The 23,491-nt window shown below is 37.8% G+C and overlaps 2 protein-coding genes across 3 annotated transcripts in view; one reads left to right on the forward strand and one right to left on the reverse strand.

Moving 5' to 3' along the window:
* CTPS2 (CTP synthase 2) overlaps positions 1-3,295 on the reverse strand; it is a 58,915-nt gene extending 55,620 nt beyond the window's left edge. The window contains exons 1-3 of one of the 2 annotated variants that reach the window (XM_058018601.1): positions 3,244-3,295; positions 1,653-1,858; positions 157-327 (exon numbers count right to left, since the gene is read on the reverse strand). In XM_058018601.1, the coding sequence (XP_057874584.1) occupies positions 157-327; positions 1,653-1,836 (355 nt within the window). In that variant the 5' untranslated portion in view covers positions 1,837-1,858; positions 3,244-3,295. Of the gene's footprint in view, positions 1-156; positions 328-1,652; positions 1,859-2,940; positions 3,016-3,243 lie in introns of those variants that run through there. The other variant, XM_058018603.1, reaches the window with a different exon arrangement.
* A 302-nt stretch (positions 3,296-3,597) lies between these two features.
* Positions 3,598-22,544, forward strand: SYAP1 (synapse associated protein 1). Its single transcript, XM_058045798.1, has 9 exons — positions 3,598-3,822; positions 6,918-7,036; positions 9,164-9,230; positions 10,220-10,293; positions 10,631-10,770; positions 12,722-12,867; positions 16,753-16,811; positions 17,756-17,900; positions 19,436-22,544. Exons 1-9 carry the CDS (start codon positions 3,624-3,626, stop codon positions 19,561-19,563), a joined length of 1,077 nt encoding a protein of 358 aa, XP_057901781.1. The 5' UTR covers positions 3,598-3,623; the 3' UTR covers positions 19,564-22,544.
* The last annotated feature ends 947 nt before the right edge of the window (positions 22,545-23,491 follow it).

The following is a 23,491-nucleotide window of genomic DNA, read 5'->3' on the forward strand; positions in this document are numbered from 1 at the left end:
CATATCTTTTGGAAGGGAGAAAGGAGGAAGGTGGCAGAGCAAGAAGCAACCTGTTCTAGCTGATCCCCACTTTTGTGAAGACTGAATGGACTAAAATTTAAAAATACAAAAACTAAAAATTAAAATTACAAAAAAATACAAAATTAAAAATATTACCTTGAACGGTTTTTCCCAGATAATCACCATGTCTTTCTTTATTAATGACATGCTGATATATCTTTCCAGTGGTGATATTGTTATCTTTATAGAGACTGATGTCCAAAAATCTCTCATAATTTCCCAAATCTAAGTCAACTTCTCCACCATCATTCAATACAAAAACTTCACCTGAAAAAGAAAGCAAAAACAGGCAGAAAATCAACAAAATAATCAGAAATTATGAAACACACAGCAGGAATTCCACAGACATCTTAAAATAGAAGAAAAAAAATTAAATTATGTATGACAACAACATATCAATAAAGTCCATAATGCAACCCAACCTGCATTGTCAGTCTGTATGACTTAATATCCAAGTCAGTTTTATATCTAATGTCCATCCCTCAGATACATATAGTTTTGCAAATAAAATGAAAATTACATTGCCAAAATATTTAAGCCACATAAATATTTAACAGCATTTCAGCAGCAGAGTAATCCTTCACTGGAAGAAAACAACCTCTACGAATCATAAATCAGCAGCAAATAAAATATTCATTTACCAGCAGGAGAGAAAAACTATGCTTTTGTAAGCATGAATTATTATACATGTTCAAAGTGTTTCACTATAAATTCTCGTTGATTGGATCTATTTTAAAGATTGAGGCTTCAACCAGGAGTAATGTTATGATGAAGAAAAATGCTTCTTAAAACATCATCACCATTTCAGAACCAGTTGTTCCATCCATGCCCACAACAAGGGTTATTTCTGACCCTGAAAAATCCACTTAAAATACCCTTCAGGTTCACACTTTTCTCAGCCCTCTAAAGAGTCTCTAAATTCTGAACTCACCTTACTAGATCTTAAGGTAAGGCTGGAAAGCTCTTCAGAAAACTGTACATATTTTGCCATGACCCAATAAAATCAATGGCAAAACAAATTACATGATTAATGCAGAAAAAAAAAATGGACTACAGGAATGTATATTCCACCAAAGTACAACACTCCACTTTAATGAACTTAGGTTCTCTAAGCTTCACTAATGTTTTTGAATAATTTTTTTTTTTACTAAAATGAGAACTTAAGCTAACTCTCATGAAGGCACTTACATTAGAAGGCCCTGATACCCAGAGAAAAGCATTCTCAAGTAGCTCTTAAGGACTTAAGTTTCAAGTAAGTTTCATAGCACTGTTTAAAAGGGGTTTTTAATCAAGTTGAACTAAAGACAGCATTAACTGAACAAGTCTTACAGCTAGGATTTTCCCAGTAAAGTGGGATTTTAGAGAAAGGAAGCATCTGCTCATAACAGTATCTTCAAAAACACAGGCTTCTGTTTCTTAACTTAGAGCAGACAGTGTCCTTGAGAACACAGAGTAAGCAATAAACTTTCAAAAGAATGATAAAACAAGTTGTAAACACCATACTAGTGTTTGGTTTTAAAAAAAAAAAAAAAAGAACACATTATTGTAAATATAAATGTTTATGTGAAAGAGAACAGCACTTATCTTCATACCATGTTCATATGGGGAAAAGGTTCCAGCATCTATGTTTATGTAAGGGTCAATTTTGATTGCAGTGACACGAAGACCACATGATTTCAGGATGGTGCCAACGCTGCTTGCAATGATCCCTTTGCCAATGCCCGAGATGACACCACCAGTTACCAGGATGTACTTCATTGGAAAATCAGCACACATGCACACACCTAGAGCTGGAAATCTAAAACAACAGAGATTTACTTCTGAGGAATGTACATTCATGTCTGGAAAGATCACAGACTCAATCTGCAAAGATCTAAATTGAAATGACCTTATGCAACATACAGTAAAAATGACCATCCTGGAACCTGGGAGCAGGACTCACCTCTCCCAGGTTGTACACCAATCTGTAAGATAAACTCTTATCTTATGCTCTAGGTCCTGATGGGGCTGATGAACACACAGAGCCGAGGTATTAATTTATGTTTCTAGATAGAAAGGGGTGCTGGGTGGCAAATCCACAGAAGTACTACAAAACTTTTTACTATTTACATATTTTAGCAAACAGCTACAAGCTGCATTTTTCCACCCATCTGAGAGAGGATGACACATATCTCATCTGTAAACAAATTCACATTCCATTCAGGCGGCAGTGGAGGCTAAGCACTGAACAATTTTTGACCAGTGACAGCATGGCTCACCATAAAGCAAGAACTCTAGGGGCAAGAAAATCTTTCCAATCTTTCCTTACTTAAATACCCAATTCACCCAAAACAACATGCAACAGCAATTGATCTAATGACCCTCAATATAAATCAAAGCAATGTGGTATTTCAGCTGCTGGTATGAAGCAGTAGATACCTAATGAACATTTTAATTCTTCTTTTTGTTTACTAAAGTAACATAAATAAGGCCTAGATCTTCAGGAGACTGAGTTCAGGAATGTAACAAGGCATGTTATCAACGCTGTTACGTTTCTGGTAATCGGAATTAATAAGCTATTTGCTTGTCAATATGATTGAAAAGACAACCATAACCATTAAACACATTTGACTCAGGAGAAAAAGGAACACCAGGATTAACTTTCCCTTGACATTTAATTTTAATATGTAATTCTTTTAACAGCAAAGATTTTAATACTTGGACCCTACTACCTCTGTTTCAGGCTATTCCTTCAAAACTTAGCCAACTTCGCTGTCAACACTAACATCATAAACATCTAAGCCATTTTCAAAGCCCTTTTCAGGAAAACAGGGGGGATAATTTCAACAACGGTATAAATCTTGAGTACACGCCACTTCAGAACCCTTAAATCTTGCTTACAGAAAGCAAAATGAAATTTTTGCTGTGATTTTAGCAAAAACAGCGATATCCCAGCAGCTTCAGGAAACGCGTTTACTTCAAACAGGTAAAGAGAACCGCAGGTGGTCAGGGAAGACACTTGTAAAAGATGAAGGAAATAGCGTTAGGGAGGAAGTCATTTTGCTGGGGAGTGGCACACGAATAGCTCCGTCCAGCCTTATCCACAGGAGCCGCCGCCTCCAGCCGGGATTTGTGGGCGCTGCGCCCCGGACGCGCCGCACGGCGGGAGCGCTCGGGCCGAGCAGGGAGAGGCCTCAGACTTACGCAGGTGTTACAGGCGGCCGCTCCGAGCGGAGCCCGGCAGCGCAGAGCAGGAGAGCCCGCCGCGGGAGAGCCCAGCCCGGCGGGGCGGGGGCGGCACCTGCCCGGGGCGGGGGCACAGCTCCTGCAGGCACCGCGCCTCGCAGCACCACAGCCCGGCAACACGCGGGGGGCCGGGGACAGCGACAGCCCCGCTGGGCACACCCCGGTCGGGACCGCCCCGCTGGGCACTCCCCGGTGCCTCAGGTGCCGAGAGCCCCGCGCCGCCCCTCCCCTGGCGGCGCCGCCTCCCGGCGGAAGTGGCGCACGCGGAAGCCGCGCTCAGCGCCGCCCGGTTCCGCAGCCGCGCCGGGCCGGCCGAGCGCCGCCGCCGCCCCTGAGCCATGTTGCGCGGCCTGGGCAGCTGGCTGGGGCTGGAGCGGGCGGGCGAGGAGCAGCTGCTGCCCGCCGGCAAGAGGAGCGGCCCCGCCGAGCAGGAGCGTGAAGAGGAGGAGGAGGCAGGGCCGGCCGGGCAGGAGCCGGAGCAGGGCGAGCTGCAGGGGGACTCGGAGGCGCTGCTCAGCCAGGCCAAGGGATTCGGCAGTGAGTGTGTGGGGGCTGCCGGCTTTCAAATATGAGCTAAGGAAACAAGGCTGCAAAGGGCCCTTCGATTATCGCCTCCTTCAGAGCGTTTCTTAAGTATCTGTTGTGTTGGCACTGTGGGAGGAGGTCTGTGTGTAGAGAGAGTAGATCTGTCTACGTAATGTACTACGTGCATTGCACTGTGGGCATTTGCGATTTTTTTAATAGGAAAATTGTAGTATTTGATGATTTTGTTGAACATGTCTGCAGTCTTAAAATCACTGAATGGTTTGGGTTGGAAAGGACCTTAAAGATAATCGCATTCCAACCCCCCTGCCATGGGCACCTTTTGCTAGACCAGGCTTAATGCCCCATCCAGCCTGGCCTTGAACGCTGCCGGGGATGGGGAAAGCTGTAACTTGCTGTAAGTAAAATCCCTACTTTACTGTAGTGAATTCTTGGTTAAAATCAATCCACAATATAGACCTATACTCATTACTAAAGGATTTTTTTAAGGTAGGGGCTTTGGGTTTTTTTTAATTGATGCTCTGAAATTGTGGATCAGGATCATCTGAGAGGTTAATCTGAGCTGGTTCTTTACTGTCCATTGTCTTGGGCAGCCAGAACTGCAGCAATTCAGTCGGTGTAGTCTGGTCAAATACCTGTCTTGTTGTGGTAAATTGATACTAACCTGCTGCTGACTCTGGTTGTTCCAATCTGCAGATCGCTCTGATTGTTCAGGAAGGATAAAGTTTCTGGGGAAGAATAAGTATTGACTATTATCTATATAAAGATCCATCCCATAACTTGCTCTGTAAATGAAATTTTGGTTTAGTGGTCAATGGGTCTGTTGTTTGTGACACCAGAATAGATTGTGGTGGAAAGGCTTTCTTGCTGTTTTAACACATAATCCTAGAAATCTCTGCATGGCCAACAATCTGGGTAGCTGTTTAAAAAGAATGTCCTGGCAGATAAAGAATTTTACTGGTAAAACTGAAGCCTTATAGACATTATTTTTGCTCGTTATCATGACATTACAGAAATTATGAGCGTTTTGCCAATGTGAACTAATAATAGAAGTATTGCTAGATACATATTCTTAGTACAGGCATACACTTGTAAGATGGAAGGTAGGTTTCTTAGTCATTTGAAAGTGTTATTTTCACCACTCTTCCTATTTTTCTAAGGCTAGGTACCACCCCTTCTGCAACTTCACAGGTACCTTAGTTCAAAAGAATATTTGCCCTTAATGGAAGTAAAAAGCATTTTGCTCTTCAGCATGGGTTCACTTTGTGCCATAGTGCCAGAATGTCACCAGACAGCAAATGCCTCTGCACATTTTGCACCTAAAACAATTGCAGAGAGGAGAGGTTCCAGGGACACATGAAACAGCCAATAAAAGCTGGTAGGGAGTAACCAGTCCAGTAGGTTCCTGCTTCCTCTATTCTCACAAGGGGAATAATGTATGTGTCTATGTCTAAAATGTAGAACTTTACCTTTTTTTATACCCAAATCATGTGATGGGTTATAAAGCCTGATAACAGATACAAAAGATGCCAGTAAGTTGAAGGATGTTTGGTTACAACCATTGTGACTTGTAAGCGAAAGTTACATATAAAAATTTGTCTTAAGGCTTGGCTAGACCTCTGCATATTTTGGTATTGATTTGCTGATATTGTTACAAGAGGACATTTTATCTACCACAGAGCATAGTCAGCTTTCCAAGAGGTGACATCAGTGTTCCAAAGTAACTCATTCTACCAGTGGCTAACAACCATGTGTTAAAGGAACTTTTCTTAACTTTTTTTTTTTTATTATAAGATTATTTTTTACATTTTTAACCCATAGAGAAACTGGATTTTTTGAGAGTTCTTGAGAAAGAGGGTGGTCTTTTGTTTGAAACAGAGGACCTGGGTTTTGGTGGAGTTTGTTTGTTTTGGGGATTTTTTTTGTTAGTTGTTTGATTTTTTTTTTTTTTTTTTTTTTTTTTGACAACCCCCTGTATAGAAGTCAAAGGTGATTTTCTGGAATAACTGAAATATGTGACTCCTATTGAGCTGATGACCAAGCAGCACCCCCAGATCTTTTCTGCAGGGCTGCTCTCCAGACACTCCTCTCCCAATTTATATTCATTCCACATGAAGAATCCAGCATGTATTCCAGAAATTTATGGTGAAATTTCATGCCATTGATGTTTGCCTAGGAGTTCCTCTCTAGATCCCTCTGCAAGTATTTTATTTCCTGTGGCACTGACACAATGTATGCACTACAACTGAGGCACTGCAGTTGGAATGCAGCCAGTTGGGTATAATTAAGTACTTGTGACATCATGCTAGCTGAGAAACAGCACCAATGGCTTAAAATCACTTGTCTCTAAGCTGGTTTCTGAAGGTTTATGATATACATCTTTTTTCTTGCAAGTTTGTTCTCCCTAATTAAAATAGAATAGTACAATGCAGATGGCCATGCTATGTGTATGTAGCTCTTTCCCTGACACCTCTCATCACTTCAGCACTGCTAATACAAAGAATGTGAGTCTTTGAGAATAGTCTTCATTGCTGTTCTGGCACTGAATATTTTCAGAAAATTTGGCTCAGAAAAATAAGTGAACAGAGCCACAGTGCTTTTCGCTTCCTAGAGGAAGACAATGCAAAATAGATAAGAGCAAACATCAAGAACAAGCTTCTATGCTAAGACTTTTAAAGGTGTTACCTGCCTGAATTTTTTCATGGATTTGCTGCCTCAGTTTATAAGAATTTATTGAGCATGTTGATTTTCTTAAAACATATAATTATGTTTTAACACTGTGGCTAAGTTACTTTATGGCTTAATGCCTCCAAAATACTTATATGAAATCAGGAAAGACATTTTGCTTCAGAAAACTCATTGGAAAGGAGTATTTCAAGGATCTTAGCAATGTTTGATAAAGGTTTGATAAAGAAAAGGATAAATAGAATTTTAGGAGTTTTTTGTAGGCCAGAAGCTGGGTTAAGTTATTTTGAAAGAAACTTTTAAGTAAGTATCCAAATGTCTAAAGAGAAGATGAAATAAATGTAGAAAAAGAACTGGATCTAAAGAAATCTATTCTCAGGTCTTTGTATTTTTGTCTGTGAAAGGTTACCTCTTCAATTTTGCCTCTGCTGCTACAAAAAAGATATCTGAGTCTGTTGCTGAAACAGCCCAGACAATAAAGAAGTCTGTAGAAGAAGGAAAAATTGACAGTATCATCGATAAGGTAATTTATTTCTAGACACATGATCTGAAATATCTGTTTGCTTACCATTGTTACAACATGTGGTCTATCTGGCATTTGATAACATTTCCTTAAACTGTCTTTAGATATTATGTCTTTCAAGAGATACAGTGCATCTCTTGTCATGATGAATGATGTGACTGAAATGCTTATACATGGTAGAGTTTCCAAAAAATGGTCACCCTGCTTTTCTCAGTGCTGCACCGTGTTTGTTCACTTCCCTTAGGATGTTGATAGACTGGAGAAAGATCAGAAGAAAATATGAAAAATGCTGATAGGTGGGAGGGCTGGAAGAATTAGAGACAGGCATTTGGAGAATGTCTGTCCCTAGATGTCTGGACTGGTTTCTTTTTGCCCCTCAGCTTATTTAGTTGGAAAAAGGAATGAGGTAGCTTGCACCTTAAAGGCAGAAGTCAAAATTAGCTTGGCATTGTATATATTGTATCCTAGGACCTGGGGTTATACAGGTGCAGCTCTGTAAGAACCGGTGAGCTAATGAAACACTTTGTTACTGTCCTGTTCTTCTCCCCACCCTGACCCTGCCCTCTTCTTGCCCTCTCTGTTCCTGTCAGCTCCAGTTGCTTAACTTGTGCCATCAAGTGTTCTTCCAGTGCTTCGAGCCACAAACCTGGCAGAAGGAGAAGAAAAAAAGAAAAAGGCAGCAATAAGTGCCATGAAGTGTTCTGTGTTTGCTGTTGAGAGTATCTGGGAAGGGAAGGGAAGGGAAAGGGAACTGGTCAAAACCATCCCAGCAGGACTGTGCATCCAGGAGTGTCTGACACAGCAAACCCCTTTCCTGCTCCTGTCTCTCAGACAGCCCTTCTGGGGAACTACAGCATTGCCTGTTTATTGTTTAATACAACAGAATCCTATTTCTTGACAGAATTAGTTTTCAGGTTGTCTTCCATCAAATGGCATCAAATTAATTTCTATTGTGATCACATTTTACTTTTTGTCTTCAGATTTCATAGGCACTTGTCTGTATAATTATAGCAGAGGTCTATTTTCTTCTACAGTAACATCAGAGTCTGTAATGTAATTTTGATCTACATCAAAGGGGGAAAATCAATTAACAAGGTTATTTGTTAATTTAATACACTAATAATAATGCTCCTAAGAAACTGTAGCCAACTACCTACAGTATATTTTGTACCAAAAATACAATTTTCTTTTTTCTAAATGTTTTAAAGTAATATGAATTCCCTGTTTCAATTAATCAGTATTACATACAGGAGAAACAGGATTATATCTGTATCATCACAAAGCTTTCTTCTTATACCATATAAATTATTTTATTCCATAAGTAGAAAAAAATTAACATAATTTTAAAGCAGAAGGAACCACAATAATCTGTTTGTATAACTGACACTACTGTAGGTCTCTCACTGATAGTAATCTTAAACTGGGTCACTGAAGAAAAAAAGAAGTAAGGAATTTATCAGGATTTAGCTTGAAGACTTCTGTGCTTCTTGGCAACTTGTTAATCCATAATTATATCACCACATAAAAGTTGTATTTTTGAGAGTGGTTTAGGTATTAGTTTCTAGCTTCATCTTTTTTGTTTCTCCTTTCAACCACAGAACATTTGCATTCTTAGCTCTAGATTATGGCATACCAAATTCTGAGACCATTCTCCATTTTTTAAATTCAAATTTCAATGTAGAATATTTCTAAACAAGATTTTTTAAAATGAAAAATTGTCAACAACATAAGTGGAGAAGCTATTTTGTTTCAGCTAAGCAGGTGTTCTGAAATGCAGCTTTACAGTTTTGAAAGTCCAGTTTCTTGCCATGGATGTATTTCTTAGGCAACTCTTGAAACTGCTGTAAGGCCAAGAGTATCTCTACATGTTAGTGCTTTAAAAACATGTTTAAATAAGTCTAAACAGTCTGTGTTGGCTCTGTTTTAGACAAGACAATACGTGGATATGCCCGTGTTCAAATTATCAGCTAAGATTTTCCTTATTTTCTTCCCTTGTTTCCTGAAATTGATAAAACTATAAATATAATCTTGAAAGCATACACAATAGTTTTAAATGCAAAATCAAAAGTTTAAAGAAGATTGATTTTTAATTTTCTTTTAATTGTGCTTCCCTATTTTTTGTTTTAGACAATTATTGGAGATTTTCAGAAGGAACAGAAGAAATTTGTCCAAGAGCAGCAAACCAAAAAATCAGGTAATGTATGCTTTTTTTGATGATGTCTAGCATCACATAAGTGAAACCTTGCTGAAAGCTGGATAATTGAGCTGTATCTAAAACTAATCTATCAAAACACTATTTCATTAAATACATTATGACAGAACTTAATGCTTGTGGTGGAATAGGAAGATTGTATTTTTAAGTGAGGTTAGTGTTACGTTATGTAGTTGGCTTAGATTTGCTTTTTAACCAAATTCTGCTTTGTGAAATAAACTCAAAGATCACCATGCTAGCAAAGTTTTCTCACATTGTGTTTCATCATTGACTTTTATTTTTTTTTATGTTACCTGAATGCAATAATTTCTGACAGTTTGAGTATGTAGTGTCTCTGTTAATCTTTAAAGTGAGCTGGTTTTAATAGATTGTGATAAAATTTTTCATGGTGTTTTTAATTAGTATGTTAGTTTGGTTTCTTCTTGCAAGATTATTTATGGGATTGTGTTGTCTGTATTTCTGTCATTTTGTCTGTTAGTAAACTTGGGATTCTCTTAATCTATTTCTAAAAGCTTCATGAAAATAGGGAGCTAGATTGGCCGAAGGAGGAGTGACAGGTGGCCTGACTGAAAGAAGGATCAGCATCTGATGTGGATCCATGTGGGTGAAAGATCTTGCTGATATCAGCTGCACAGGCAAATAAGTGCTGTTTTATTAGTTTAAGGGCATAAGAGTTATTTATCTGCTACAGATGCATCAAATTGTCTCTGTAGGCTGAATTTGCATTGGCAGTGAAGAGATTGATAAATATCTATACATCTACAATAGTTTATTTTCCTTTCTGTACAGCCCAAAGAACTATTTTGAAAGTATTGGCAATAACAATAATGACCAGCTGAACTGGAGTAGACTTACTCAGTGTATAACAGGTTGTAATTCATAACACTGTTACCTTATGTAAGGTCTGTTATTTGGAGTGAGGTTTTTTCCAAGTAATTTACATACAATTATCTTCCTGTTTTCAATAATAGAAGCAGCAGTGCCTCCCTGGGTAGACAGCAATGAAGAAGAGACAATTCAACAACAAATACTGGCTTTATCTGCAGTAAGTATTTAATTTTCTGTAAGATTTGGAGATTTGTAATTTGGAGATTTAATTTGTAAGATTCGTGGAGAAATTTAAACTACTGGGTTTTTTAAGTAAGTTTATTAAATGATGTGCTTTTACGTGTGTTTTACGTGTCCTACTTTTAATATGTCTGTCACCACATGAATCATGTGCAAGAGTAAATAGTTCTATCATTTTCAACTTGACCCAAGCAGATTCTCAATATGGTTTTTATTTTTATAAAGGCTTTACAGATTGCTTTACTGCTCTTGTGTGTGAACTATGGTGTCCTTTTTCTGATATCATTTAATGGCTATAAATATGTTCTTCAAAGGATAAACGGAATTTTCTGCGGGATCCCCCAGCAGGTGTGCAGTTTCATTTTGACTTTGATCAAATGTACCCTGTTGCACTGGTCATGTTACAAGAAGATGAGCTTCTCAATAGGATGAGGTTTGACCTTGTTCCCAAACAGTAAGTAATTTCTTCTGGTAACTGTACCATCATGCTTTTAATGTGTCTGTAAATACTCATAAATTATTCTTTATTCCTTTCACTTCCTTCAGTCTTTATGTTCTTCCAATATACATATATTGTGTACATATATTTTTATGCTAGTGTCTAAGACATGCAATATTGCACGTGCATTGCAGTGCAATTTGCAATTTGAGGTAAGAAAAAAAGTGTTTGTGAGACAGAACTAGTAAGGACGTGTTGACTTAAGTATGGGAGAGGTCCTCAGTATTACTATGTCCAGTGTGCTAAATTTTATGATTTTTTTTTTCCTCCAAAGAAAGGTAGAGGCAACAAGCAGAATGTTCAGATCTGTTGGTGTAACTGATATCCCATACAGGTGATTACAGATAGAGACTGCCCCTGGAGAAATGGTAATAGAATGTGTCACAAAAAAGCAGCAATGCAAGCAAGAAAAACTGGATTTGGATAGGAAATGGGAAAAGCTGTGTTGCAGAGCTTTATTCTGGAGCTGTTATTCCGTGTCCAGTCCCAGACTTATTTCTCAACTCATCTTTCTATTTAAGGTAGAGTTCCCAACATTAGTCTCCTTGTCTAAGGATGAAAATGGAAAGAAAATCTTTCCTTGCAACATTTTCTGTCTTAAATCTCCTCTATGACGGTGTTCACAGGGGTCTTAGTTTGAGGGAAGAGATGAGGATCTGACTCCATGTTTCAGAAGGCTTGATTTATTATTTTATTATATATATTACATTAAAACTATACTAAAAGAATAGAAGAGAGGATTTCATCTGAAGGCTAGCTAAGAGTAGAATAGAAAAGAATGATAACAAAGGCTCTGTCTCGGACTCTCTGTCTGAGCCAGCTGGGCTGTCATTGGCCATTAATTAGAAACAACCAACATGGGCCAATCACAGATGCACCTGTTGCATTCCACAGCAGCAGATAATCAATGTTTACATTTTGTTCCTGAGGCCTCTCAGCTTCTCAGGAGGAAAAATCCTAAGGAAAGGATTTTTCATAAAAGATGTCTGCAACACTTCTCCTTTTATAAACCTTCCCAGCTCCTCATTCTGTTTACCTTCTTCTCTGTTGTTAGTTCTGAAGATCTGCCCATATTCTCTGATGCTCCCATATTGTCTTCAGCCTCTGGTCATGCTAGCCTTGCCTTTTCTACAACATTGCTTAATATTTGTTTTGCCTGTTCTTAGTCTCAGTCACTGTTTGCCTGAATAGGTGTGAAGGTAACTTCATTCTTTCTCAGCCTACACGAGTTCCTCCCCACAGCTCTTGCCATTTCTGCCTTCTGTTGCCTATGGGTTAAAATTGGATCTTGTCTTTCTTGCTGGAGGAATTTCAGAGGGAAATGTTACCTGAGGTAGGGGATAGTCTACCACTTACCAGAGCTAGTCATTTCCAAGATGGCAGTTTCTGGTTACTATAAGTTCTGTGGATGTGCTGAAGGATGTGCAGATAGTGAAGTAGTACTGCTGCAATCTGGGATTGGCTTCTGCCACCACAGATGTTCCAGTTCCACCAGATGTCTAGGGAAGATGTAGACAATTATAGTTTGACAATAATAGAGGGTTTGGCTTAGAGGGGAAGAGAACGGAGTTTTTTGGCTTGTTGGGTTTGTTTGCATAATTTGTCAGGAGAAATGGAGCACCAGAATAGTTTTCCATACCATATATTACTGCATATTGTTAAGCTTTATCTAGAGTTATAACATTACTATTGTAGGTTCAATTCAATTGCAAATTGAGAGATCAGGAACTTCTAAATGATAGACTTCTTAGAATGTGTTAATGTCAGAAATTTCTTTTTTAAGATTTTTCTTAAATATCAGCTATGTCTATTCCTCTTCTCTGCATACTTAATTTTATTTCACTGCTAGATGGTAAAAGGAACCATATTCCAAATGTAATAATAAAAATGTGTTTGTTCTCTCTAGTGTAAAGGAAGAGGTGTTCTGGAGAAATTATTTCTACAGGGTGTCCCTAATTAAACAGTCTGCACAACTCACAGCGCTTGCAGCTCAACAGCAAGCAGCAGGAAAGGAGGAGGGCAAAGGCAGAGAAGAGGACAGTGAACTGAAAGGTATGGGAAACATTTGTTTTAGCACAGTTCATTCACTCAGTGTAATGCTGTTGTCTAAAATCAGAAAGAAAGAATTTTTCATTCAGTAAAAGAGAGAAGAAACATTTTTCAAACAGTATTAAAATTGATAACATAAAGAGCAATCTTTTATTGAAAGCTTTCAGTTGCACACATAATACCTATATGTATGTGCAGCATCAAATTTTCACAGTTTTTATAAGTTTAATTAATTATAATGTTAGCAAGTACATCAAATAGGAGAACAGTTGCCCTGTAACCCACCCTTGGATCTGCCCCATTGGAGCCCCTCCAAGGATTCTTAGCCCTATATGGTGTTACATCTACAAAGTATCTTATTATTTCAGCCCAGGTGCTAGTGCAAACCAGGATGTCCTTGTTAGAAACTCTTTCTTCTTGAAAATAAGACCAAGCAATTTCAAGAATCTGGCATAATATGTGAGAAAGGGTAATTAGTGTTCTGAAGTGTAAGAAAGTGCTAGAAACTATACAGCTGTTTATTAAAAATGTGCAAAGCTACAAATTTATTAAAAAAAAAAAATCTTTAGGCATCAATAAATGTTCACTGCATACATCAGGTTGCTATCACATTTTTATCCTGGATTGCCTATTAAATCAAGGCTTCTCTCACCATACTTGGTGTTTTTGTGTAGGCTGGGGAAGAGAAGGCTCCTGGTGCTTTTAAGCTGTTTTCCAGTTTCAGCCAACTTTGTTAGATGAGTGGAAGTCTCAAGAGGAGAAATGTTGTACTTGGCTTATAACAGGTCATGACCATTAGTGGTCTTAGGTATGATTTTTTACCTGTCAGAAAGAAGTAGGAGAGATACCTTTGGTTCACTTGATCAGCTAGCTGGCATATGGATTGCTCTTGGCTTTTGCTCATCCCTCATGCCAAACAGAAGTTAGTGAGTGATACAGGGGTAGAACTGCTGTGGTGGTGGAGTGCAGGGTGTGCAAAGGCCCATAATGTATTGTGGAAACAGAAAAAAAAGGGGGCCAGGAGGCTCCCTGGGATTCAACCTTGAGATGAAAAAGCTGCTTCAACAAAGCTGTCTTCAGTTACATTGATCAGTTTCTACTGGTGATTCTTACTGGCCCTCTTACAAACCACTGCACCTCTTTGCATGTTAATAGATTCTGCAAGCAGGAGTATCTGTGGCTTAAAGAGTATAAAGCAGTTAGTTATTGGCAGAAACACAAAAGATAACCAGTAGCTCATTAAATCTTAGCCTAACCTAGATACACTCACTACCCCAGTAAGGCACCTGAAGGATCTTGGCAGGCTGGGTAGGCATTGAGCAGAAGGGCAAAGCCTTTTCTGCACCTTGGAATGGTTCTCATATCCCCAATATCAATGAATTGTCATCCATGAAGTTCAGTAATAGTTATGTCCTGTTGACACTGCTGGCCTGACTTTCAGTCAGGTGATTGCTGCCAAATTAACTTCTTTTTCCTCCTCTTTGAATATATCTTTCCATATAGGTATTTTTCTCTTGAGTCACCATTCTTACTCTTTTTACAGACTTTTTCACAGGTCTTTTGCACAGCTTAAGTAATCTTGTGCACAGTCTGAGCTGAGGTTACTCAGGCCTTAGCTGCCCATCCAAGGAGCAGAACTTTGGGGTGAAGGGGAGGCTACAGATGGAATTACAAAGCTGGGCTTCTATGTTGCCCACGTGCCTTTGTTGTCAGTTTGTCTCATGCTTCTCACAGGTTTTGTTTGCAGTATGCCTGTGTCAGCCTAGGCACGGTCCCCACATAGAGTGGAAAAATGAATTTTCTCTGAGTAGATTCTGCAGTAGCCTGTCCTGTCAGCATCATCATCCAAGCAATGCTGACAGAACAGGCAACTCCAGACCATACTGTAGACCAAGAGGCACCAATTCCCACTGCTTTTATTCAGGACAGTTGTTTACTGTCCCAAAACTGTGGCTGTTTTAACTGAAGTGTCTCAGCTTTGCAGGAGAGACTGCATCTGATCCTATTGAACAACAGAAATGTTATGTTTGAGTCACCCAAACCCTTGGAAAGTACCATTCAGTCAAAGAGAAAGTTGCTGGATTCTAGTAAAATTCCCGTTGTGGCTAAAGCAAAACATATCTCCATTTTAAAAAAACCAAAAAACTCCATTGTCTTTTGGCCTGTTGCAGCTCTTCTACAGTTCAAACCACCAGTATGGGATATGCAGATAGATTTCCTAATGACTGCATGTTCTGTAATGGCAAAGATAGATGTACCAGACTGTAGTAAATGCATGTTTTGTTTGACTCAGAAATTGCATAGATTTGGCAAGCTCTGAATCATACATGATATTTTTTGAAAGTTGGTTTCCCTAATTGGAGGCTAAAACTGGAAGTAATTGCCTCTTGCTAATTCTTCATAATGTTCAGGGTTTCTTCTTAGAGCTGAGTGTCTATAAAATAGAATTGTTAGCCTTCCATTTTTGTGTCTCCTCCTTAGCTGCTATTTTCAGAAAGTTAAATAAGCACGGTTGATGGGAAAGGAAAAGAGAAGAGACAAATGGAAGAAATTGCACATTCTAGTGTAAAGACCATATAAGACCTATAACAAAATGCCAAATTCCAGCCCTTCTCTAGGTATTAGCAGCTCTGTAATTAGGGAGTAAGTCACCTTGGGATGAGAGCACACTGCAATGGAGGAGATGATGGCAGGCCTGTAGTCCAGAATGGTGCCAATGGTACATCAGTCACACCTGATGGGGACATGGCCAGGGCAGAGCAGCTGTGTCCCACCTGCACTAGAGCAGCAGGGGGGTCTGAGGCCCCTCTCTTGAGCAGCAGTTACTGCCATGTCCTACAGCTTCCTCTGGCAGGGAATGCTGGAGCCTCTTTGGCTGCAGTGTTGGGTGCAGTGAGACTCTCTGGAGACAGGAAAGTGGAAGAAAGAGAGAAGATGGGACAGAGCAGTGGGCATTGAGTAGATGAGCTATAAAAGCAGGGACAGCTACCAATTAGGGAATGATTTTAATTAAAACTGACCTTAATTTTAAAAATTAAACACAAAGAATGAGAAATTGCTGAGTTAGCAGGAAGGATCCAGCTGGGCACCCTGTAGAAAGCAGAGCTGCAAGCTCAGAGCTGCTTTGCATGTTTAAGCAGAGAACTGCTAAGCAAGCACTTGACCACTACCACAGCCTCCCCTGAATGTTAACTGTTCTTGCAGCCACCTGGCTCTTCATTGTAACTCCTCTTCCCTGAGAGAGAAAAAGCTGGGGCATTCCTTTACCTGCCAGGGAAAAGATCTAACCTTGCTTGTAAACAGTCATTGTCTTCCTAGCACCATGCTCTAAATACAGAATACACACCAAGTTTTCTTAGGAAACTGAGACCAGCTTGTAGGGTTTGTTTCTCAGTGACTTCCTTTGCCTGTGTGAAAGGTAAGGCTGCAGAGCACTGTTCCCATGTGCCCTTAGGGTTGTGCATAGTACATGGGCAGTCTGGTCTGCCCAAGAGCTAACTGGCACCTATGTCAGCAGTAGAACCCAGCCATGGGAGTTTGAAAACTTCTGTGATAGACACTGACTGAACTTTGTGAGTTTAAGTTTTAAACTTACAAGTTTATGCACTTGTGACTTTAAAGATCTTGGGATGTCCTTTTGAGGGTCAGAGGGATCCTGTCTATTAAGTTTGGAGCCATAATGAGGAAATGGCTTGCTAAATTTGTCTTGATTAACAATAGAAAATTGTTTTGCTTTGTTTTTGAAAATGGTTCACCTGTGGCTAAATTCAGCCTTTAACCACAAGGATTCCTTAAAATACAGTATTTCCTTGTATACTTAACAGCTATGCAAATTAAATTAGATTTTTAAATATTTAAATGTTATCTACCATTTTTTTCCCTTGACAGAAACAGTACGGCCAAAAACACCACCTGTTACGATAAAGCCTCAAATAAAATCACAAGAGGTAAAAATGCTGTTTTATTTTATCTGGGACTTAGTACATGAAACTGTTCCTTAATAAGTAATTATCATCTTTTTGACTAAGCTCTGCTATGAAACCATAATAATATAGTATCTGACAGCCCTAACCTGCTGCTGCTTTGCTGTGATGATAATTTTCAGCATATAATCTTGAAACTCATTTTTAGTAGCAGAAACAGTATTTATCTGAAGAATATTTCCCTGCACATTATGATGTGATTTTACTGTCAAGAGTGAAATTTCTAAAACGTTTGGGAGTAGAAGGTTAGCATTGCATTGAGACATGAGCAGTACTTTCATAAAAATATATTTGTGTGCCATGTTCTGTCCAACTCTTCAAGCAGTAGTCAGGCTGAAGTATAAGGAATCTAAATGATGCATTGCAATATTAACACTGTTCTATTTCACTTTTGCTGGGTACTGCAAAAGCCTTTACCTTAGACACAAAATGACCTTTGTTTATTTCTGGATTGTAAAATTTGTGCCAGAGAACACTCTTGGCAGAAACAGAGCTGTGCATTCACTTGCCAATAATATGCAGCATGCAAAGATTTCCAAAGAACTGTCCTCTCTTAATCTTACTTTGGTGTTACTGAATTGTGATCAAATTTTTAATGTTTAAGTCCTGTTCTAAACCACTCTGGAGTTTATTATTGTTTCTGAAGATTACAAACTCAGAATTAAAGTTGTTATGACAACACAAAAAGCCTAGAATGTAAACCAAATAATTTTCAGTACAGCTATCTAACATTTTTGTTTGTACAAAAATACATGTAAGGAAAATTAGCCAGTAAAGAAAAATAGTTGTGAAAGTAATGTGCTTGGCTTTTGCCAACTCTAGTTAAAAGCAGTCACATAAATGGAAGTATGTATTGGTGACTTTTTTTACTCTGTCTGGTAAGTTTGTACTGAAGTGTCTTGTTGCAGGATGAGGAAGAGATTTCCACAAGTCCAGGTGTATCAGAATTTGTGAGTGATGCTTTTGATACCTGTAACCTGAATCAAGAAGATCTAAGAAAAGAAATGGAACAACTAGTGCTGGACAAAAAGAAAGAGACTTCAATAGTAGAAGGTAAAGCTACTATTACCTCTGTATCTTACATACAGCAATTCTAAGACAGGTTGATTTAAAAGAAAAAAAGGCTGTAATTCAATTTAGAAAAGTAGATCTGTGAACATTTTTTCAAAAGTGTACGAAACAACCTTCAATGAGATATTGCAGAAATTAATGATCATTTTTGCCATGGTCAAACCACATCTTAAATAGAATATTAACTGTGAGGGCTTTAAATCCAAAGAACTTAACACTTTTAGGTCACTCTTTGATGAAAGTGAGTGTGGGGTATTTTTTCTTTTTATCTCCTCCTTTCTCTTTCATAGGTTCTTCTGCATGTGAATTGTTTTCTTTAATTGACATCCTTGTAGGTAAAGTACAGTATTTGAAAGTCAGGCTCTGTTTTCTTCTTTTGGCACCAGCTAAAAAGGCAACTTTTGCACCAGACTATGAGTTTGAAGATTCAGGCTTCTCCCTATAAAGGTTTATAGGCATTTGGAACACTTAAAAGTTAACAAATAGTTTGAGAATTATGATAAGAAATTAAGTGAAGCTTATTAATTAAAATAATTCAGAAGAACTAGTATCAGTGTAAAGAGCATAAAAACAGCCTGTGAAGATGTGACTCTGGCCATAGATAATTTACTTTGACAACACTTTTATATGCAGATGCTTATCACAAAATTTGCAGAATTTGCTTAGAATGTGCTTTGGATTTTCTTGCATCTTGCTCTTTGATTAAAGTGTTTTAATAGGTCATTAATGTGTTACTTGTTCAGAGCAATCTCAGCTGGCCTGAGCTGATTTGGACTCTGGAATTGCGTACCAGGCTGAAGCACCAGCCAGTGTGTAGCACGTGAACACCCTCTCCTCCCCCACACTCCTGCCTATGATAGGCAGAGCTAATTGAAACAGAGATTAGCAACACAGGAATGCCTTCTGACTAATTTTTTGCCCTGAAGTATGAAATATGATTACCTTTAACCCTGATTAAATGAGCTTGCCTAGCTAGTGAGAAGAGTGTTTAAAATGATAGTGAGGAGAGTACCTTTTTTGTTTTAAACCAGCCACAGTATTTGACTTGATTTCTTTTTTTCTGTAACAGTATATCCACACTTTTACAAACTTTATTTTTTTTAATGGGAATTTAAAATTGTAAAGGGAGATTCAGTTGAAAGTAGAGTGAAAGATTGTAGAAAATGATCTTGCAAAGGGACACTCATAATGACTTAGCTGTGTATTTGCTGTTCATATCTTTATTATAGTATGCATATATTAATTAATAATAATAATTAATAATAATATTTATAGTATGCATATATTAATTAATTAAAATATTTAATTTTTTAAAAAGGAACTTCAGAAATTTCACCTTCCTATTTGTGATCAATAAGAAGGTGAAATTTCTGAAGTTCCTTTTGTTTCTAAGGAGAATAGTCCATAAAGTTTAGAGGATATAAGAGAGATTCAGTGCAAATATACCTAGTTTTATATAAATAAGCAACATACAATATTATCTGTTAAATTCTTACACATCTTTTTTTCTCTTTTAGAAGAAACTGCTGATTGGGAAAAGGAATTACAACAAGAGCTTCAAGAGTATGAGGTGGTGACAGAATCAGAAAAGCGTGATGAAAACTGGGATAAAGAAATAGAAGAAATGCTGCAAGAAGAAAATTAAACATTTTCACAAAATCACTATAACCCAAAGCTCTTTTGGAGGACTGACATGGATTTCTGCTTTCATATTTTGCTTACAAAAATATCTTCAGAAGACATAAAAGAATCTAAAGTCATTATAATTCCATATGGGAATACAACCAGTATATCTGTTCTTTATATGAGCAGTTTCTGAACTTCTATATTCTTCAAAAGAAAAAAAGAGGAGGCAGATACTGCAGGTTATAATTAAAAGTGATAACATTAATACATGAAGCAGTGGTTCAGTTTGAGGCATTTTTAGGTGATCAAGAAGCTCTTCGAAGAGATTTCTGAATCTAAGAATTGCAATTTTTTTTTGTCCACAGCCTTCTGTTTGGGATGTAAAAATGGATGTTGTAAGTAACTTAGTCCTTGACAACAATTCTCTCTTGATATTTGCACTCTGATTCCTGTATAATCTGTAAATGTGTACTATTTTTAAGGTACTTATAGTTGGTAGATTTCACATGTATTTAGCTTCCTTAATGTATGTAGCCAAAGAAATGATAGAAAACCCTACTGAATAACCTTCAAGGATTTGGTAAAACACACTAATGCAGAATCCAAAAGAAGCTGATTATTTATCAGTCAGGCAGCAAACATTTAAGCATTTAAATTAGTAGAGTTAGTAACTACTTGAATTAAATTTGGGTTTGTTAATCATATTGAGATACTGCCTTTCCCCACAGAGAGAAATGGTTTAATGCATTCTTTCTGCAGAAGGCTGTTATGTTTCCATTTAATTTTACTGTCTTAGCTGAGAGCAAATTAAATGCTTCTCTTTAATTTTAAGTGCTGAAACATTTATGTGAAAACTTTCACTGGTTTGGACATCTTTATTAAATATTGTAAATATGTATAAGATTGGCTCATTTGTTTGGAGGGAGGGCAGTGACGAGCGAATTATGCTTCAGACACAGATTTTAAAAATACAGTTTTTCACAGTGCTTAAGACATAAAATTTAAATTTAAAAATAGGGTTTTTTTCTCTAAAAGGTTTTTGATTCTTCATAGGCATCTGGGTGTTTCCTGTGGTTATACCATTAAGTCAGTATCTTTATAAATAGATAAATTAAAATTTTATGTTCAGTTTGTCATCTATTTCATAAACTCCTATGACAAAACATTAATGAAATTCCAAATACAAAGGAAAATGGGTAAAATTAAGTAGGTCGGAGCCATTAAGCACAATTGAATTATAGGCAGGTTACATACAGTAAGCTCTGTCTTAATGACATAATTCTGCAGAAAACTTTTGTAAAGAGACTGAAGAGATTATAGCTGTAATTACTCAGTCAATATTCATCCCGTGGGAAATGAAAAGAGCTAAGTAGTTTCCACTGCTGTTACTGTAAGAAAGGAATATTTTAAATTGTCTCCATTAGCAACTTGGACAGAAAGTTCTCCTCTATTTCTCGTTATGGAAAAGGAATTGTTTTAAACCTGCATACATTTGGCTTCTTAAATTAGTTCATTGCTATATAATTTCTCAACTTCAAACCATTTAAAGCACAATTTGTATTTTTCTAGTGTTTTTCACTTAGTTTACAGACGTGAGGTAAGTCACGGTAAATAAGATGTACTTAAGGAGCTTTTGTATCTGGGATTAATTAAAGCTGACAAAAGTTAAATCTGTTATGCTTATAAAAATAAGTATTCACAGCTCAGTGGTTACTCCTGACAAATATAACTGCTGTAGATTTAAGCTGGAGATATAGGAGCTATCTACTGTACAGTTTGACATGGCACCTTCTAAAAAGATGGGTAGTTCTATTCTGATAGTGGCAAATATTCCCTGGATGACTGAGAGCTCCAAAATCACTGCTCCAAAAGTCTGCTTTCTTAAAAACAAGCCTGATCATTCCTAATGTTTTCAGATGTATGATGGCCTTATTTGCATAGGGCTTGTACATCAAGCCTCATCTTTCTTTTCATGTTAGCATAACCTGTATAGTGGTCATAGATATTAAATTCCATTTCTCATAAAAGATGGTTCCTTCATATAAAATGCTCATTTTTCCCTTTGTGTAAAGCAATTATATCTATAAAATAAAAGAAACCAACCCACTGCTTAAATTTGCATTTAAAAAAGACAAGGTAGCAAGACTGAATTTGACTTGAGCTCTGATATTTAAAGTCTCTTATCAAAAGTCATATTAATATTTTCAAATCTGGGTATCTGGTTTTTAACTGGAAAACTGAAGTAAATTCTCCATAATCCTGCAGTTTTCAGGCCTGGCCTATGACTTTTATTCAGGTAGGTGCTACAAGTGCCTATCAGTTCTTATTGTGCATGGGAAGAGGGAAAGTTTCTGCATTCCATCTGCCACGGTGGAGGAGCACAGGGAGACATTTTCATGTTTGTGGTGAATTTTGCATGCCTTTGTACCCAAATGTGTCATATTAGTATATTACATAAGCAAGTGTGTGTAATCTTTTCTTAACAAAAGATTACAAAATCAGAAGCACTGGGATGGTACAGTGCATCCCAGCAAAACAGTGCTACAAAATGAAACCAAAAATGAATGTAAATAACATCATCCTGTGGGTACAGTGTGATAGAAAGTACAGTTATTCAAAACATTGAGAAGAAGCTCTCTTGGAAGATAAACTTGCAGATTTTTTTAATTAACTTTTGGGAAACAGGGCAAAGATCACCCAGGAATTATGTAGGTAGCTTAGAATAGCTCTGAGATACCAGCATTTCCACTTATTCTGTGCACTGAACAATCATCTTCAACTATTATATTTCCAGTTGCTATTAGTTAATACCTGTATGGAATTTTAAAAATTTAATAATCTGTCCTGGAAGAAGAGGAAAGGTTGTCAAATCTGGAAATAAGAAAAGTGTAGTGAAAAGTTCCCCTATGTTTTTATGTGATCACTTACAGATGATCTGTTATCAAAGTTAATCAAAGCTTTCAGTTTCCTGAATTGTTCTAGTAAACCTCTAGTTTTTTTATTTTTTTGTCTCAGTATTTTTTTCCTTGCTGTTTGGTGATCTTGGTGGCTGGTGGGGTGATTTATGTCGTATTGAAGTGCAGCATGTCAATTTTACCCTTGTGCATTTAAATAACCCTATGTGCAGGAGTGTGTTGCTGGACTATGAGATGCATCCTTGAACTGTTGGCCACTCACATATTATTGACTTTTACCTTGCAATATCTATTGATAGAAAGGAGCAAAGTGTGTCTGGTTACTTCTCTGTGCAGTGCCAAGCAGCTGCATCAGGCCCTCAGTCCTGGGGCTGTCAGAAATGTGGTTGTACCATTGATGCCTTTTTCTCTGGTCCTAAAAATATGAGCCAGACACAGTTAGGGTGATAAAAAGGGTTTTATATAAATCTTTTATATAAGGATCCTCAGGTGCACAGCTGGTTTGGTGGAAAACACTGAACATGCATGCCCTGTGTGACGTGTGTACAATTTTTATAGATTTTGTAAATTGGCATATCTGACAAGAGCCCTGCAATTAGCAACTGACCTGGTAAAGTAATCCCCCCAGTTCTAGTACCTTCTAAATTCTCCCCACCTTCAGTGGGGACCAGGCCCTGTTTACAAAAATATGTCTCAAAAAGCTGTTTTCAACCTTGGTTTCTAAGGACAACCAAGACAGCATAGGGATCCAGGAACTTGTTTTGTTTTCCTGCCTAGGGAAATGCTGAAGCTAAGCTACAATAAGAAGCTACAAATATATGTGTAAAGAATACAGACAATATATAAAAGAAAAAAAGGTAAAAACCAAAACCATTTACCACCCTGATAATGGTCTGGGTTTCAATTCAGCAGAAGTCAACACGATGTATTCTCTGGCCTGACACTCTTATGTCTCAGTAAGAGCTGAGTGATAGATCTGTAACAGCAGTACAGTAGCCTAGCCTTAAATAACATTACCCATTAGTAGATTTT

This window comes from Melospiza georgiana, chromosome 2 (assembly GCF_028018845.1).
Source record: "Melospiza georgiana isolate bMelGeo1 chromosome 2, bMelGeo1.pri, whole genome shotgun sequence".
Classification (NCBI taxonomy): domain Eukaryota; kingdom Metazoa; phylum Chordata; class Aves; order Passeriformes; family Passerellidae; genus Melospiza; species Melospiza georgiana.

Coding starts and splice junctions, on each gene's coding strand:
- SYAP1 (XM_058045798.1), top strand. CDS start 3,624: ATGTTGCGCGGCCTGGGCAGCTGGCTGGGGCTGGAGCGGGCGGGCGAG. Junction 9,231..10,219: donor GCAGCAAACCAAAAAATCAG/GTAATGTATGCT, acceptor TTTCAATAATAG/AAGCAGCAGTGCCTCCCTGG. Junction 12,868..16,752: donor AGAGGACAGTGAACTGAAAG/GTATGGGAAACA, acceptor TTCCCTTGACAG/AAACAGTACGGCCAAAAACA.